This window comes from Strigops habroptila, chromosome 1 (assembly GCF_004027225.2).
Source record: "Strigops habroptila isolate Jane chromosome 1, bStrHab1.2.pri, whole genome shotgun sequence".
Taxonomy (NCBI): Eukaryota; Metazoa; Chordata; class Aves; order Psittaciformes; family Psittacidae; genus Strigops; species Strigops habroptila.
The window spans coordinates 113,911,059-113,930,122 of record NC_044277.2 but is presented as its reverse complement, the minus strand read 5'-3'; the positions used below and the strand labels follow the sequence as shown (position 1 = coordinate 113,930,122).

Below are 19,064 nucleotides of genomic sequence, written 5' to 3'. Positions count from 1 at the left end.
TACTAAATGGAAAAAAACCCCTCCATTATAAATCTTAAAACAAGTTAGCCATTATCAACCACCTCATCCATTCATCTTTCCTTATATCCCACTTAAAATGTGTCTGGCTGCATTTTACTTATTAACCACAATATATTCCCACTGCCTCGGTGACATTTTGCTATTGAAGGAAGTGCTAATCAGCTGGAGCCTCTGCTACTATTGCATGCAGCCGACAAGTTTCATAAAACTAGCAGAGTGCAACAGCCAGCCAACGATTTAAGCAAAATGGAAACAGGCCCGTCCACTACCAAGCGAGACATACTTCTGCCGGCATGTCTGCGATCCAAGAGCTCACTGTTTGACAAGCAGCAGCCAAGTTCTTATTTCACCAGCTGTAGGACTGGAATCAATAATTCTGTTACTTTTGAAACAAGCTCTAACTAGTGTTTGATGTTTATATTGTACCTCGAGGTAAATGGGGAAATTGTTCACACCTTTTCCTAGTGCTATTGTGTTTCTAGAGATTTTTAAATATTAATTTTTGCAGGGAAATATGTTTCTATAGGGAATGCAAAACCATAAAGCAAGTATAAATATCAGCAGACTAAAACTTGAAATGAATCATCTTGGTTAATGAACCAAAACTGTGAGACAGCCACTCAATTCAGAAGGACAGCAAGGTATTTATGTATGTAGAAATTCCTACACCATCAATATAAAGAGCTGTCATGACCCTCATTGGTTTCTTTGCTGTAAAATAATTAAATATTTCTGAAAAAGTCTAAATTACTTAATTTGCAATAGTGCTCCATAAGTGAGTAATTAGGTTGGCTTTAGAGATTGTGTAGTTCAGAGGAGTGCAAATATAATCATATATATGGCTATATACTGCAAATCTATATAAAATATAATCTTAATATACCAGTTATACAGTCTATTAAGTACATGTATTATGAATTAATTTTCTCATGGAGTTAACGCATTATTAATGAATAAATTTAAAACAGTTTTAATTCAACAGATCGTGTGCCTTAAAAACTGTAGATTATACACTGAGGTCTGCAACATTCTGCAACACATTTATAGCCATATTATCATCACTAACTCTATACAAGTAATCTGTAATTGCATATATATGTAATGTGCAGAAAATCATTCTTTAAGAGTAAGGAAATAGAGATTTGTAAATGATGGCACTGAAAGAAAAGGCATTATTGTAGAATATACTTTTTTTCTAAGAAATACAACAGAAATCGTAACTGTAATTACTTTTTCTTGACTCCCCTAAATTAATTTTAAAACTTCCGGTATTTACCAAAATGTGTATTATTTCTTCAGGTTTTTTATCATCCACAGGAATCCCATTGACTTCCCTCAATTCATCACCAACGTGAATAAGACCTACAGAAGACAAAGAGGAGTTGGTAAAGTGTAGCTATGTATTATACAAAAAATGCCATTAACATCCAGCTTTTTTCTCCCTTCTTCATCCGCTAAGGTCTAATTTAAAAGCAGGAATATCTGGTGAACACAACAACAGCTACTGTCCTCACAGACAGGTTTGAGATGGTTGGTTTACTCACCTCCCTTCCTTCCTCTTGAAATTAGCACCAGTTCTCTATGACTTTTCCAGGCTTCTATGCAGATGTTTGAAAAATGTCTGTGCCAATTCTTTTTCTACTCATACTACTTTCTTATTGCTACACAGCTGCAAGTACCACAAAGATCACTGAGGCTGTGAGTGCTAATTTGTGGCACAAATATTTGCAAATTTAGCAATATATACATCTAGACTTACTCCATTACCCCACTAAGTGTGAAACACAGCTGCCCTAGAGTCTCTTCAGTGAAAAGAAGCACTTTGCAGTATAATCCAGGACCATTTGCTTGAGTTCTTGCAGACTTTGAGCATCCCAAACTAAACAATGGCAGTCAAGGATGTGCTAGTATTTTGAGAATTACCAGCTGAAACTCCAAATGGATGTCCAAATAGAAAACAATACAACCATCCTGAGTTCCTCCACCAGCAAGTTGTAATCTTGGCATATACCATAATTTCTAAGTGGATGTGTTCAAGTGGAAACATACCTAAAAAATACCCCTGTAGCTGCTAACTGAAAGATACCTTGTTGCTACTGAATTGGGGGAAAAATTTAGAATACTTTCACCAGTATTGAAAGATCACTTTGGAAAACTGTCCAGACCCCAAGTATTTTTGTTTGTGATACTTCTGTATTTCATTTCTACAACATATGCCATTTTAGCTCATCTTGTTCAAGTTCTAGAACTTGAATGACTAGTGCCAAGCAGCAACACCTTACCACTCCTATCTGCAGCTCCTCCACGCATTATCCTGGCCACCACAATTGCACCAGTATGTTCATCCCTTTTAATAGTAGCTCCCTTGGGTAAAAAACAAACAAACAAACAAACAACAACAGTTATTTCGTTAATCTCACCATAATTTTCATTCACTGCACTAAAAAACATTTGATATGCAAAACTGCAAAAAGCTGACATTATATTGATATGTGAATAAGCCAGAAATTATACTTGCTTATGAAAAGAACATACAAAATATGTTGCTCTATTACCATCCTCTTATAATGTGACTTTTTTTCCATTCAGAAGTAGCTTATAGAATCACAGAATGGTTTGGGTTGGAAGGGACCTTAAAGCTCATCTAATTCCAGCCCCCTGCCACGGGCAGGGACACCTTCCACTAGACCAGGTTGCCCCATCCAGCCTGGCCTCATGCATTCTGTATGTACACAGCTTTTTTAAAAAAGGACAAATAATAGAAAAAGTTTACTTTTCAACTTCATGTTAACTGCAGTGTAGTTTACATGTTGCTAAAACTGTATTAAACTACTGCTGAAAATTGATAAATCGCTGTTCCTATGTTAAAACAGGCCATGTTACATACTACGGGCACAAAAAGTTTATACATGTTTGTAATTGTTGCATTTTATGCTTAGAACTGCCTATGTACCCACTGATCATCATTTTGCTTTACAGTGTTACCAATAAACATGAATGTGAGAAATGTCCCTGCAAGTTGCAGCTCACCCGGAATAGCCACAGGACAGAAATGCAGAGGAGGGGAACATTTCCTGAGTTAGTCATGACTGTTTTCATACGTTACACAAACACAGCGCAAAGCATTTAGGTAAAATGACATCATGTCATTAAATTTCCAGCTAACAGCTGTCTGGATGAGAAAAATGCCTTTGTAACTAGAACTGCGAGGGTGCACTGAAAAGAGGCACAAGGTGATGGGGAAACAGCAGGCAGCAGCAGTGACAAGTGAGACGGGAAAAGGATGCGGAGTCACGAATCCGCTGCCTATGCTGTGATGCCAATCCTAGTCAGGCAGCCAGGAAGGAGTGAGGGGGAAAATGCTGGCCCTGGTCTGGAAGACAGAATTCACAGAATAATGAAGGGGACTTGAGCTAGATAAGTCTTACTGTATAATCACCTCCAAAAAGGTTATATCCAGAATTTTTAAATAACAACATATAAAAAGCATCCCCTGGCCAACTGCTTTTTACCTGCACATGATTACTTTGCCATGTAAATGTCATTAAGTTACCTGTGATAGCTCTAACTGTGCGATTCAACAGAGATGTTTAGGATTCTGCCAGCTAAGTCAATTTTCTGAACATTTCCGTATTTGTGATTAGTGAATGAAGAGTAGTACTTCACCTCTGAGTACAAGACAGTGCTATGTGCATTATGCCATCACTGGTTAGAATTTCCTTCCATCAGAGAAGTGTTGTGCTTGAAGTAAGGTATATAAGTACTTTACAAAGTTCCTTGAATAATTAAATTGCTTTTATAGCTACTTTCCTATATTTGTTTAGATTAAACATGAGCATCATGGTTATCACTACTTCATTTGTTAAGTGTTTCATGAACATAAAAAGCTGAAATATCTATCAATGAATAACAGGAGTGACATTTTACTAGTTAACAATTTTACTGACTGTAAATAAACTTCTACCCCTTTCCTTCTACCTCTAAGATGGAAAATACAAGACATGAAGACAAAAAATGGGAGATTAATTCATGGAGGCTTATATGCAAGCTGCATGTATTGCAAATAAATGCAAAAATTTAAAACAGTCACCACACAATAGCCTTGTTGGATGAAACTTTAACAGTAGCCAGCACTGCACAGCAAAACTGATATGCGGTGTTTGTGCATTTTACTATACATCTTAAATTTATAAGTTTCAAATTCTACCCATAAGCAAAGTAATTCTGAAATTTGCCAGCCTTATTCTTATGTATTCTTTATCATGTAATTATAACAGTAAGCATTTGCTTGTACTACAGTTTTAAATGAGTTGAGAGTTTCAAAAAGATAAAGATTTAGCTACAGCTAATCTCACTTTAAAAACTCATGATTAGGCTTCTGTGCAAAAAGAATTGCATACCATTAGGAATACATTAAACAAAGCATTAACCCCTCTAGCCTATATCTCGGTATTAAGTTCTGACCTTGCAGCAACAGCTATTAACTTGAAGTTTATTACTAATACCTGGAAAGTTACATCTGGCTGAAAGTACAAAGTGTCTTTTTTCTGAATATATCCATCAAAAATTAAAAAAGCAGCATTAGGATGCTAGAGCTAAATAGAAATACAGGACGTTTCCACTACATTGTCCACATAAAACAGAGGCTCTCCTAATTAATCAAGTGAAAAGAGCCTTGAACAGAAGGGCTTTATGCCTTTTACCTAGAAGTCAATGCTGTTAAATGCCACCGAATGCAAAAACCAAGTGATGACCGAGCCTTCCACTGCGATCACTCAGCTAACCCCAGCCCAGCAATGATGCCTGAAAATGGGTACTTCACGTCACTACACCTTGTTTTTAGACAGACCCTAGAAAAAAAACTGGTGTGCAATTTAAGATCACAGAATTGACACAGACAGCATCTGGAAGTAACAAGACACCTCTTGTCCAAGTGGAACAGTCACCTCACGCTCTTTGTGATTATCACTACTGGCACAAAATTAATTTTCCTAGCACAGATTAGCCAATTTGAAAGATGCTCCAGTAAAGACAACAGGTCAATTGGAATTTTCAAACAAAGCACAAAATCAGGTTTGAATTTACAGGGAAATTCTTTAACCCAAGTTAGCTCACTGTCAATAACTCCTCTGTGGCAAACTGCAAGTGGATGGGCAAGCCCATGAAAAGCAATATTTGAGTTTGTGTATTTTTGTTGCACCTATAGTACATAAAGAAAAAAGGGGGTTCCTTAAATTCCTCTTCCCTTCTAATTTAGAACACTTAAAAAGAAATCATCAAGCACAAGTGGATTTCTTTTTGAAAACCTGAAGAGTTGATTTTCTGAAAAAGCAGCTTCTCTTGTACTGCTGCCAGCCCTGCTTAAACTATGAGGTATATATAATCTGGCAAGAATTTCTCCTTATGAGATGTTCAGCTCCAGTACTTTCAGTTACATGTGCAGTGCAGCTCCTCATTGAGAGCTTTAAAAATGGAAGAAGGTTAGACTGGACTTTGAGAGCTGGAAAATATTTTCAGTGTTGCGAGCCAAAATGTAAGTTACCCTAAATGAGACATACACAGATGTAATAGCATAGCTCAGTTTAAAATACTTTTAAAGGGAAAAATAAGGAGTTTGAGAGCCATATGGTGGTCAGACCGAGAAAACGTTTAAAGGTATACCATGCAAAAGCACTAAAAATAATACAAGCTCCTTCAGTAACGCTCTTTCAATAGGGTTTGGGTTGTTGGTTTGGGGATTTTTTTGTTGTTTGGGGATTTTTTGTTTGTTTGTTAGAGGTGCTGGTTGTTTTTTTCCATTTTTCATGTAGTAATACTGATTGGTGAGCATCACTTAGGGTTTCGCAGACATGAGCTTTATTAGTTCATCCATTTATCTGCTGGTTCCAGAATCTAAACATTATAAGCCTTTATATTTAAAGAAAGAAAGACTGGCCTGTAAAATAAATTACTAATAAGAGAGTTGGAAACACCAGTAATATGTTTTTTTGCAAACAGGTTTTTGCATACCTTTCTGTTAAATAAAAGCACATGCAGATGTTGAATGGAAATAAATACTTCAATAAGCCTTATTTCATGCTGTATTGAAAATGCAAATACATTTACCATCGTAAGGTAAACTTCAGGTAAGTAACTATAATTACTTCAATTATAGTGAGGAGTTATTTAAAAGTTTATGCCATTTACATGTAGACTATACACACTAAAGCTATCCCTACACTCAAATTAATCCCACCTATAAAACAGTTGTGTTCATTCACTAGTAAGAACCAAGCTAAGGGGACTCAGAGTGAGAGGCAAGGAAGAGCTGTAGAATCTGCACAAACAAACCATGCAAACGGTACTTTCAAAACACCACAATTCATTTCACCCAAGTTCAGCTACGGAAATCAGGTATCTAGTTCAAGCTAGGCGTCTAGGCTCCTCCTATAGTTAATGAAAAAAAAAATTAGGCAACTCCAGAGAATGAATAATCTTTTCATTCAGGCAGGCTTCTTAAATAGATGGCATGGTTTATTCTCTGGATTTGCCTATTTTTCTGTTGACTATAGACACAGCATAGAGATGAGTTTTCAAATGGCTAGATTTATGTGGAATGAATCTATGTGATAGAGAAACAGCCATCTTAACATGAAGAAGCATCCTAATCAGAGTAACTGCATGACAGCTGTAAAAAACCTGGAATATCATTTGGGAGCCAGGAGTAGTGAAAGACCAAGAACTGAACTCCTGGTAGTGTGGCTGTAGATCTCGGATGTCATGAGTGCTAACCAGGGACATGGCAGTGGCTGAAAAAGCTCTGAAGAGGCAGGCAAAAGTAAAAACTCTTCAACCTATCTGATAAAAGGCCATATTATAGCCAAATGAATTTTGGACAGTCTCTGAAAAGAGATGTTTCTTTTTACGTAAGGTTCAGAGATGTTCTAAATTACTTCGTTCAGATAAACTTCCTAACACAATTTCACCTCGCTTGAGCAAGACACTGCTAGAATGGCATTTACTAATACACCATTTAGGAAAAACAAAAACAAACAAACAAACAACACAACTGTAAAAGGATTAGCAAAAAGTTAAATCATCTCTTCCAAAAAACTGGATGAAAGTTCAGCACTGACTTCTGAACTGATAGAATCTGGCAAACAGAAGGCCCTCCTACAAACCATGTGTGTTTTCCTCTCTTTTCAGATGATTACTCCTGGGAATTCAAGCTTAACTTGGGGAAAAGCACGAACAAGTACAAGAGGAAATGTGGTGGAGTTTTATATAAAAATGGTCACTAGATACATTCCAAAGAAGTTAAGAGAGTGCCTCATTTGCTTCACAGAGACTACCGTTGAAAGTCATCCAAAGGAGATATCCAATTCAAGAAAGCCCAGGGCATGAAATTGATGTAAAGCTTACTGCTTTGCAGAAAAACAATCTGTACTGTTTGTGTACAAATAGAGAATGATAATCTATTTGAGGTGAACGAAAAGTTCTAAGAGCTCTGTATCTTCAAGTCAAGAAACCAGACAATCTCTATCCCAGTAAAAATATTGTAAGGTACCTCAATCTCAAACTCAGTAGCAAGAATTCTGATATAATGATGCAGGTGGAAGTCAGACTTTTTGACAGGAGAATAGTGAATACATAAACCGAACAAGCAAAGACTCTTTGATCTGTACCAAGAATATCCAAGAGTTTGGAACAAGCTCTGAAGGATAAGCCACTAAAAAGACATGCAAATAAATAGAAAATGAAATTTTAAATAGTTTAGTAAACATATATCATGGCATATATTTTCTTTGGTAAACTAACTTGATGAAGCATAAATGCAGTAGATCTAATATACGTAGTATAAACCTGTCTTTATTTATTCTGTCGTGCCATATTTTGGTAAGACCTTATCTAAATTACTATCCGTGTTTATTCTCACCCCTACCTAACGGACAAAAAAAATCTAGGGAAGACAAAAAAATGACTAATATGTTTGTTATGTATTGGGGTGATGGTGTCATAATAAGTCACTATAAAGCTGCTGCAAAGAAATTAATGTTTGATGTTAATAATGTTAAAATGGATTATGGGTGGGTTATGGAAGAGGAGGATGACACTACACATTAATGAAATACTTCTGTTAATTTCCAGTCTAAACTTCCCAGGGCTGCAACCTGTGGCCATTGCCCTGTGCTTTAGCATGTTCCACTGCTGAGAAAAGTTTGATTCTACTGTCCTTGTGAGCTCCTCACTCCTAAGTAGTTGTAGGCTGCAATTAGCTCCCGCCCTTTGCCTTTTCCTAGAATAGGTCTATTACAGATTCCATTATAAGGTTGGTTTTGCCTTGGTGAATAAACTAAGCAGTCTTAAAACCATAGAACTGAGTTCTCTCACATTTTTTATGTTTTCCATGGCTGTCATCCTGTCTAGTAAAAGAAAGTTCTAAATAAAACCCTCTCTGTTACCGCCTTAGCGGTAACACAAGAGCTGTGCTAAGTGTGGATGCACCTTTTAAGAGATTGTGCTGGATTTGGCTGGGATAGAGTTAATTTTCTTCATGGTGGCTGATATGGGGCTATGTTTTGGATTTGTGCTGAATACCATGTTGAGAACACAGGGATGATTTAGCTGTTGCTGAGCAGTGCTAACACAGGGTCAAGGCCTTGTCTGCCCCTCACACCACCGCACCAGCAAGTGGCTAGGGGTACACAGGAGGCTGTGAGGGACACAGCCAGGACAGCTGATCCCACCTGACCCAAGAAATATCCCCATACCACAACGTTATTATGGTCAGCATGCAAAGCTGAGGGAAGAAGGAAGGGGGGGATGTTTGGAGTGATAGTGTTTGTCTTCCCAGGTAACCATTACGCGTGACGGAGCCCTGCTTTCCTGGAGATGGCCTGCCCATGGGAAGTGGTGAATGGATTCCTTTGCTTGCACAAACAGCTTTTGTTTTACCTATTAAACTCTCCTTATCTCAACGCACAAGTTTTCTCACTTTCATCCTTCTGATTCCTCTCCATCCCACTGGGGAAAGTGAGCAAGGATCAGCTGTGTGGGGCAGAGATGCCAGCTGGGTTAAACCACAACAGACACACTGGTAACTGGAAGAGCTCAGTATCCCAGTGGAGTAAATGGGTAAGACTGGAATTTGAGGAACAAGCCAAAGGATAACCTTTGGCTTAGGCAACCCTAATTGCCCCTTTAAAAGGGCTTAAAATCTGAAAAACTTATATGTATCTCATATAAGTTTTCCCTCAGTTTTGTTTCCAAAGTTGCTATTTATACAATCCATTTTGTAATATAGTATTTAACTCACAAAAATCTTAGTAGCAAATAATGCTTGAAATACGAAACTATGTAAATTAAGATTTTATGAAAATTTTCCTGACAAATGTAAGAAAAAAATCAAAAGTCTTTTCATTAACACTAAAAATAAGCTGCTTGGTTAGAATTCATTTCATACTACATGTTCAAATTTTTTCACACTTTTCAGAATTAATATTCTTTCTGAGTATCCTAAAGCAAGTTTGTTTTCTCCCTCAAAGAATTTCTTTGAGGAAAAAGAGGAAAGCTTAAAGCTGTGATTTAAATATTGGGGCGGGGGGAGAGGGGGAGAGAAAGGTTTAATATGTTAAAACAAAGTAAAAACTTCCCATATGGCCAAACTTTTAATTATGCCCATGGGCACCTACAGTCAGTTAATACCAAAACTTACTTCTTTACTGATGCCAGAAACACATCAAGAATAAAAGTGACAGTAAGTTATCTACTGTGGGACGAACTACCCTGTATGTCTAACAGAGGCATCGCTCTCCCACTATCATTTCAAGTACAAAACCACAGCTTTCTCAAAGTAACTTTGCACGAATTTTTTCAGGATTGCTATCTGTTAAAACGAATACACAGTATAACATAAACCAAAGCTCTTACTGGTTTGCAGGAGAAAAAGAATATAGTTGAATTTTATACAAGATGACTTCCACTCTACAGCAAATAAAAATAACCAAATCAGTAAAATATTTTCATATTCTTATAACACAACCTAGGCTTAGTCCTTTCATTTTTCCAGATATCCCCATGAAGATATTAACTTTCTAGTATTCATAATCCAAAGTACAACAACAGACATCTTAAATTTGCCCAGATTTCAATTCAAGTGTTTTAAAATATGTTTTTATGCTTTCTTTTCAGTGTATTGGAAGGTCACATTTTTTTACATGAATGCTAACAGGCACAGTTCACAACAAAGGTCAAGATTTCTCTGGGGATTCATTCTCTCTGTCTCCTTTTAAAACAAGTTCATGATTTGAATTCAAGATAAAAGATGAATACATTAGTGATATAAATGCTCAGTCTGGCCCACATATATAATGCTCAAACACCATGAATGAACAAATCCTTATTATTCATTTCATGTGCTTTACTAATAAAGACTGCGAATGGAAGTCACAAGCGTATTATTGAATGTTATGAACAAACACACGTAATGTCTGTCTGTCCGCATTTCAAGTTAATGTCACCCATTCCCGTTTATTATCTGAACACTCCCCACCCAGTGCACAAACACAAAACCCCAAAACAAAAGACGGTTACTTACCAATGGTTCCCTGTTTTTTACCAGCCTGATTATTTTAACTGAATCTTCTTCCTCATCAATATCATCAGGCATGGGGGGCAAGACAGGATCGTAGTTCTTCTGAGCAACAGTATCATGTACAGAGAGCAACGCCTGGAAACATTAACAGACAGTATATTATTTGACTTCTGAAAAGTTTATGAAAAACAAAGCAGAGGATATTATTTATAGACTCTACTAGAATGACGCATGTAGATTGAATATAATTCTTATATACGATTTTAACACGTCGAATTGATGAAACAACTCTATGAAGTATGTTTTCATATACACAATGTACGCATCTAGTAAATTGTGGATACAGAACACTGTATTCACACACACAAAAACACCAAGTGTTTTGCACAATAGCTTGAAATTACAATTATTATAAACAGGAAAAAACCTAAGTCTCCTAAAGTAAGAACATCATTCTTCATGTTCTACATAAAAAGTAAGCAGTCTTATGACACGAATAAGCAAAATAAGCATCTTCCAGTACTTCTGTTCAGTACTTCTGTTCATGAGATGCATGATACTAAGCTGTTGCCCAGCCATTCCCTCCAGAGGAGCTCTGGAAGCTCACCTGGTTACTGGATCCCTTACATACTAGCTCCACTTCATACAAGCTCCAAATTATTTTAAGAATTTTTCATTTATTGTGGAATTCATGATTGAGATTGAGGAACATAATGCTGAAATGATTTGGTTTAGGCAGGTCCTTATCAACCATCTGTCATGTGTCTTGCCTCCCTTCTTTCTCTGTTGTGTCTCCAGTTCATGCAAAGCTTAAACAATAGATTTTTCAAAGAAAAGTCTAACAAAGCCTGACAAAAGGTTCAATCTTAAAAATAAAAATAAAATCATTTATGAACTTGGTGAATAAAAAAAAAAAAAATCTCCAAAGGGAGTTAGAAAGATCTTTCCTCTAAGGCTCTAAAAAAAAAAAGAAAATCTTAGCTATAATCTAAAATTCACAGCTTCTTCTAGATACACAACTCAAAGTTCTTCTCTACTTTGAAAAGCCTTCATTATTTAGAATACCTTTTAAACTGGTAAAAAATGGTTAAGTAATGCTTTTATTTTGTAGTGAAAACTATGCATTGTAGCAGGAATAACAGCAAAAGCCATACATATAATTATATCTACTGCTTTCAGATGCTTCTGTTTCCAAGTAGTTGCCCCTAAATCCCTGAATATTTTATCTTTTGGCCTGGTATTTTTTCTCGAAGAGTCATTATAACAAAAGTTGTAGTCTGAACAGCAGAAGTAATTTGCAAATTGATAACCTTCTTGACAATAAAAATAAAGCATTTTGGAAAACGTTGAGATGTTTAGGATAAAGCAGAACGCATCAACATTGTTGACATGGATGATACAGAATACATCATCTCCATGACCATAATAATGAGTCTATTATAACAATTACAATAATGATTAAGAAGAAACTCCTTAATAAAGACCAGAAAATGGCTACATTTCTCCGATGCCAGTTTACTGCTACTTAATAAAAGGGAGGTAATATTTGACTGAGTACACAAATGACCAGAAAATGTATGTTCTCGAGGATAATGCAAACGTTTTAAAAAAGCATGACACTTCCATTATGCTATTCCAGGATTTTTTTCCTGACTGGAGGAGACTGTAACAGCAGAAAACAATTTCCAGGCAAAGCCACAATTTATCATGTCAAAAGCTGAGGACAAAGAGCATATGGTAATCTTGAAATTCTGAAGTTTAAATCTGAACTTAGGTCTTCAACAAAATAAACACAGAGGACCATGATGCCTGCTTCATGAGAATTTGTATTGTTCTACTAATTTCTATGCATATTGAACAATATGATAAAATAATTTCAACACACTAATTATTTCTGGTTTTCTTCCCCAGACAGAATTATGAATTTGTACTATTACCATTAGAAATCACCAGCTCCTTCCCACCAAAGATTAGTTTTACTTTACCTCTGAGCTAAAAACCTCAGGCTAGCAATTATAGTTCCTCCTGGAAATATGTATTATGAAGCATTACATACATAAAAGCCATGCAATCACATGCAGTGAAATACCAAAGATATACTAAAACAAAAGTAGTGTTTGCTTTTACTTCAGGCTACTTACAGTTAAGACTTCTAAAACTAGTCTTCTGCAATTACGTTTTTCCACATAAAGCTAGGGCATATTCATGAACTGGTTCAATTTAATGAGGTTCTATATTGCAGTTTAAAAACAATCAGGCAGATAGAGAAAACAGATGAATACAATCCAAAGCACCACTTCCAGAGTAAAAGGCAGCAACCTAAAACATGTTCAAAAGAACCTACCCTGGACAATGAAACTTGTAAAATAGATTCTGTCCACTGCTACACTTAATTATGCCGCCAGTGTTAATAAGATACTTCCCTGCTCTGACTGCCAGACCAGGCTCCTGGACACCACGTGAAAAACAATGATGCAGCCCAACTATTATAAACCAGTGCCAATCAATGTCTCATTTATGATGCTTTTCTTCACTCACAACTGCAACTTATTAACCTCTTCCCTCCTCCTCCCAAAACACATATTAAATCACAAAGTACTACATTTTTCAAATAAGATGTTTTCCCCTAACTGTAGTACTACTTTATTTCAGTGCAAAGATGCATATTTTAGATGAGTATGAATGACAGAAATTCTTTTCTCAGTGAAGCTTCCAGAAGAGCTTCTGTCATCACAAACTTGTTTATGCTGTACACTGAACATGCTACGATTTCTTTCCTGCTTGTCTTCCATTATTGCTTCTTTTAACACCCTACTCTATCCATTGTAGTCGCTCTTGAAATAGTTAGCAGCATAGATATTGGGCAATAATTAATCTGCAAACAAAACTTATAAAGCCATTTTGACGTCACTTGATGTATTCAAATAGAAGCGGTTAGAGCCTGTCCTCTAGAAAACTTCCCTATGTTTTGAACACATGAAGAAATATCCATATTCACAGAATAAAAGCTCATTTCTTCAGCAGCTTCTTTGTACCATGCAGTTAATATAATGTATGCTTAGTCCAAAAAACTATGTATCAGACTAGACTTTCATAGAAGAGGTTGGGACTTTTTAAAAGCAAACAAATTTCAAGTGCCAAGAAATAAAACTTGGATCCTATAAGAAACAAGATGTATTCAGAATAATTGTGCAGTAAATGCACAAGGCAATGTAAAGGTAGTAATGTTCTCCTTTTGTCTGTAAGAAGTAATCAACTTATTCAATTCGATGATACTAAGTTTTACCTATCACAAGGCACTGCAAGAAGGGCAGATGATTTTTTTGTTTTGTTTTGTTTTTGTTTTCAAATACATAGCTCTTCAGAACTATGCATGTATGATCCAAGATTTGGGTCATGTATATTTAAGCACCTCTGGAGAAAAAGATTTTATTTCAGGTCTAAGTTCTATGCTTATGATTCACTAATGTAAACATGGTCCATATTTAGAACTTGAAAGAAGGTATGATTCAAACTCCTGCACTACCTAAATATAAATATTGATGTTCAGCTAAATTCTTAGACATGATCTAGCTGGAAATGAAGACTTTCATCAGGCCTCTGAAATGTCTAATAACTAGTGCTATATTTTCCATATTAAAGCTATCACTGATCATTTCACAGTTTATAAATTGGAATTTTACACTATCAACTTACACAAAGAAAATCTGACAGTGGAAACATTCAAAGTTCTTTTTCTTAAAGTGTTCCAAAACTTTAAATGTTTATTTAAATTGAGAATGTTATTAATAAAAACAGTTCTATATTTTGAAAAATGCGTATCATTTACCTACACTGACTACATTTTTGCTCCTCTAAAACAATGACAAATTTTATATTATTTTTTCTTCTGTTTATATTTTGAGATCAGTAAGAGTAAAAATACCCCAAGTAGCCCCTGATTCATGAACACAACTCCTCACTTTTTTTAATTCCATTATTTTAAAATATATATATCTTAATTTAAGCTTTACTTTTCAGAAACATTTTACATTTACTAGTCTAGAAAAACATTTTAGAAAACAGTAAGTTAAATAAAGAAGAGGGACAGAACTGACAAAGAAACAAAAGCAGCCTTTTTCTTTATGTTACTTGAAAAAACCAGAAGTAGAAAATTAAATAATTAATAGTCAAGATTATTGACATAAAATTTGTAGGGACTTGAACCAACTTTTATGAAAGCTAACAGCTGGAGCAAACTGTGACACTGTCAAACCAGCTGCTGGTTACCTTGCCTATCATGTAGATTACTTCCTTGGCAGCAGAGTCCGCAAATGGAACAAAATGGTCTGTGACTTTGCTGCCCCAGTTACAGCTTGGATCATTGGCACCAGCCACTTTCTCTGGCCGTTCAGCTTGAACTCTGCCAGATGAGACAGAGATATTTTCTCCCACTTCTTTGCTTTGCTATGGTGACAGTAACTTCCACTGAGGCTGGCACAGAGAAGTTACACTGGAGGAGAGAAGTACCTTCATCATCAACCACAACAATATGCCCCTGAAATTGCCTGGCAGAGCTCGTCCTACAGAGAGTTCTAGCCATATTATGTTTTCCTTTGTGATAAGATTACAGAAGAAAGACAAAAAGGCAAGATGAAAATGTTGGTAGAGAAAATTATTCAAGACCGGAAAGACTGATTTACGAGTAACTTACAGAAAGTTAAAGTCAAGCGAGTGAAGTCATCCAGCGACAGATATCAAAGAAAAAAGCTGAAAGAGCTGGGAGGAGACTGAACCCACTGAAGGGTAAGAATTTAGAGAAGAGGGGGGGAAGGAGCAACCTTTCTTCTACAGAAGAATTAGTCTTTAAACCTATCTACAGTACACAGGCTAGCTTTCACATTGATGTGCTGATGAATGCCATTCCACTATTTCCACTTTCCAGAAAATAGGTGGTAAAACAGCCATCAGAAAGGGCAATGCCTGGCAGTCTCTTAACCACCAACACTGCCTGCAAAAGGAGCACATGCAACCCTAATCCTGATACAAGATAAGGGTTAACAAGATAACATGAAGGCAGGCAAAAATGGGCATCTCAACTAAAAGAACCACCACCTTAGCTGAATTTTCCAGCTTGGCTAAAGCATGAAGCATAACCTAGAAGCAGAAGCAAGCAACAGAACTATAGGCAGGAGGAACTCAGTAGTGCTGCTCAAGCAACCAAAGGACGGGTGGGGCAACAGTGAACTGATCTGTTTTTTGGCAATAGAACCAGTGAGTGAGTACACAAGCTACAGTAACCACTTATCAGGCAGAAAAATAATCTAATTCCTTCTGGTGGCACAATAATCTAATCACTTTCCTACAGAAATCTGAGGTTTTCTGTTCTGAACAAAATTCCCAAGTTAAACACATCATGCAGTACATAATGGTAAAGAAATCAGTTAACTCTCAAAGAACTGAACACATTTTACCTGTGCTACTGAAAATAATTTACAATATTCAATTGACACAAGCAAAAAACCTTTGACAGTGATGGTAAGAAATAAAGTCCTTTAAATTTTCTGGTTGCAATCAGGAAACCAATGGGCGTACTACTTCATGGGGAAAAAAACAAGGGTTAATTTGCTTCTTTCCACCCTTCAATTATATTTTTCCTATATATTCTCTATAAAATCCCAATAAGTGATATATTGTGTGAGAAGACAGCAGTTACATATGTACAAAAGAGAAAAAAACATTCTATGCTTCAAACTGTCCCATTTGTACTTAAACCAGAGTTGCCCTCTAGCCCAAGCTTGTCAAACTGGCAACTAAATCCCCTTCTCTTCCAATTTGACATTGATGCTGTTGGGTCACAGAAGTGATTCAAAATATTTAAAACATACTGTACATGTGTGGTTTTGTGTTCTTAATATCTACCATACATTAATGTTCTTAGCATAGCAACATCTCAGTCGGATCAATATTCAGTATATATTACTTTTTCCTCTTTACAATAGTGGACTTTATTCATGACTATATGAATGTCCTTTCACAAAAGGGTAATTACCTTGCCTGAAAACACAGTTTCTAGATTTCAGATTCACCAGTCTGAACTGATGGGTTTACCTGCAGCTGGTAGCCAGACAGCAATAGCCAACAGAGAAGTGAACTTTCTGCATCTTCAGACTCCCACTTCCTCTGGCTCATTGTTCGCAGCCCCTAGAGATGCTTCTGAAGTCAAGCTGTTCTCAGTGTTCACAGAAACACGCAGCCCGCCTGAGTCATCTGGTAAAGGTGTTAATATTCTTCCAGATGACAGGCCTATGTTTTTCCTCAGTTGTGGATAATAGCAGAATAAGCTCTGATTTTAAATCAATAGTGAAGAATCTGAAAAAAGTCTGGTCTACATTCGCAATGTGATTCACATAGCTAAAGTGTTCTTGAAGCTTTAAGCCCTATTCAAGTAACTTCCAAGAGCACAAATACGTGGTTTTCAGAGTGGAAAATGCCGAGACAGGAGCACTCTTCCAATATCTTGGCAATCCTTGATCAACTTGTTTTTTGAAGAAGTGACAACCTCCCGACAATATTAAGTGTCTACGGCAGTAGAATACATCTTTTCTTGGTTGAAAACCACCTGAAGACACCCTCCCTTCCCCAAGGAATCATGTGAAAATATAAACTAAAGGAAAATAAAAGCTGAGGTTGCAATTGCCCTTCCTGAAAAAGTGTCTTTTGGAAATGACCCAGCCTTTGACAACAGCATGATGTCTAAAGTCTTAAAAATAAAAGAAAAACATCTACTGATCAATGAGGTCAAAAGAATATGGATTCATCAGTGAACTAGAAGGGAGGAGACTGTTGAAAAAGTGAATGGAAATTTCAAGTAGAATATGGTCCAGCAAAGGAAAAGCAACACTGAAGGAAAAAGCAGCATAAAAAGATGACAACTAAAAAAAAGAGGACTATTTGCTTCGTATTGTGCAGTTTCTCCTTTTTTCCTAGCTGAATAGAATTGATACTTGAACAGGATATGATTTTATCCATAGTGATTTTTTCCTCCTGTTAAATTACCAGCTTTGGTAATGTCGCTGACTTTTATGCCCTGTTTGTGAATGCTACAGTTACATGTATGCAATTCAACATTCTTACATGGGTTAGAGTTGGTTCCTTCATGTGGGAAAGTCTGTATATATAACCAAAGAATTTCTTTGATTTACTTTTCCAACTTTTATTTTCTGCTGCCAACCTGCCTGGCTCCACTTTTGTTTATTATATCTATCACTTTGTTTATTATATGTTGGCTGCTAGCAAGCACTTTCTTCATATGTCTAAGAAGATTGACAGACAAGCTGTCCATTGTACATCGGCTGAGTTATCACATGAATCGGACCTGAGAGCATTTCCAGAGTAACATGATGGTTGTTGCTTAAATATATTCATGCAATATTCTTTCATCTCCTTTATATCATTTTATATCTATGCTTATGATATATCGTATATAGTTATATGTATGCTCTGTCAGCTCCTACTATGTACAGAGTGTGCCACAACTGCTTTTTGATTTTCTCTGCCTGTCAGATGTGAAAAATCGAGGTTTTTCTTGCTGTTTTTAAAAGGTCTATTTTGCTATTACATTTTTGTTTTACTTACTCAATTTCAGCAACATGAACATTCCAAAAATAAAGACAGTAACATATTCTCCCAGCACTCCCCACCCAAAAAAAGTTTTCTATAAAAAACTCCTTTGAATTATGGGTGCAAGCAGAAATGGAAATAGGAAGTCAAGGTCTAAAGCTGAAAAGAGTTGAGAATAAAATCTATTTTTCCTCTAACAAGGTTGCCAAAATGTGTGATGGATGGCTTCCCAAAGTGGCAAATAGTTTAAAGGCAAATAGTTTAAAGGCAGGAAACACTGGGCAGAAGGATCTCATCCGCTTGCCAACAAAAGTCTTCCCAGCACTGCCTCGTCTTCCCCAGCTTCATGGCTGGTGTTCTCAGTACATCTATGGGCTATCCATCAACCAGTGTTACCAAACCATCAATGCTGTGGTCCTTGATTATTTTTTCAGTCGTTTGCATGTATTACTCAGGGGTAAAATAAATATTTCTCTCTCACTGCTGATATTTCACAGCCCACCATCCAAAAAATCAAGGAGGCTCTTGCAGATTTAGAAATTTGTGGCATCTGATTTTGCAGATGAGGTTTATGTAGGTAGCTTTTCAGTCGACATATGAAGTACAAGTACTCCAGCTCACCATATTAATAAACTAGTTTGTATGGTAAAATCTCTTAATTTAGGAGCACAACTTCTGTAATCAGTCCTACCAGCAAACCTCAAAGTCCACTGACGAGTAAATGGTTATAAATAATGGTAAATTATGCTTCCTCAACAGATATTGTAGTTTGTGTTACCATGTGTGTTCATGAATATTTCATACAGAGGAGGAGAATAGTCTCCCAGGGACATGAGCAAAATAGAAAGCATTGGTGCATTCGGGAAGA

At 36.4% G+C, this 19,064-nt stretch overlaps 1 protein-coding gene across 2 annotated transcripts in view; it reads right to left on the bottom strand.

The window, feature by feature from the left end:
* The window catches only part of MPP7 (membrane palmitoylated protein 7), a 151,962-nt gene that overhangs the window by 36,934 nt on the left and 95,964 nt on the right, over positions 1–19,064 (bottom strand). For both annotated transcript variants that reach the window (XM_030504945.1, XM_030504954.1), the window contains 3 exons: positions 10,598–10,729; positions 2,304–2,385; positions 1,298–1,383 (listed from right to left, as the gene is read on the bottom strand). In XM_030504945.1, the coding sequence (XP_030360805.1) occupies positions 1,298–1,383; positions 2,304–2,385; positions 10,598–10,729 (300 nt within the window). The remainder of the gene's footprint in view (positions 1–1,297; positions 1,384–2,303; positions 2,386–10,597; positions 10,730–19,064) is intronic.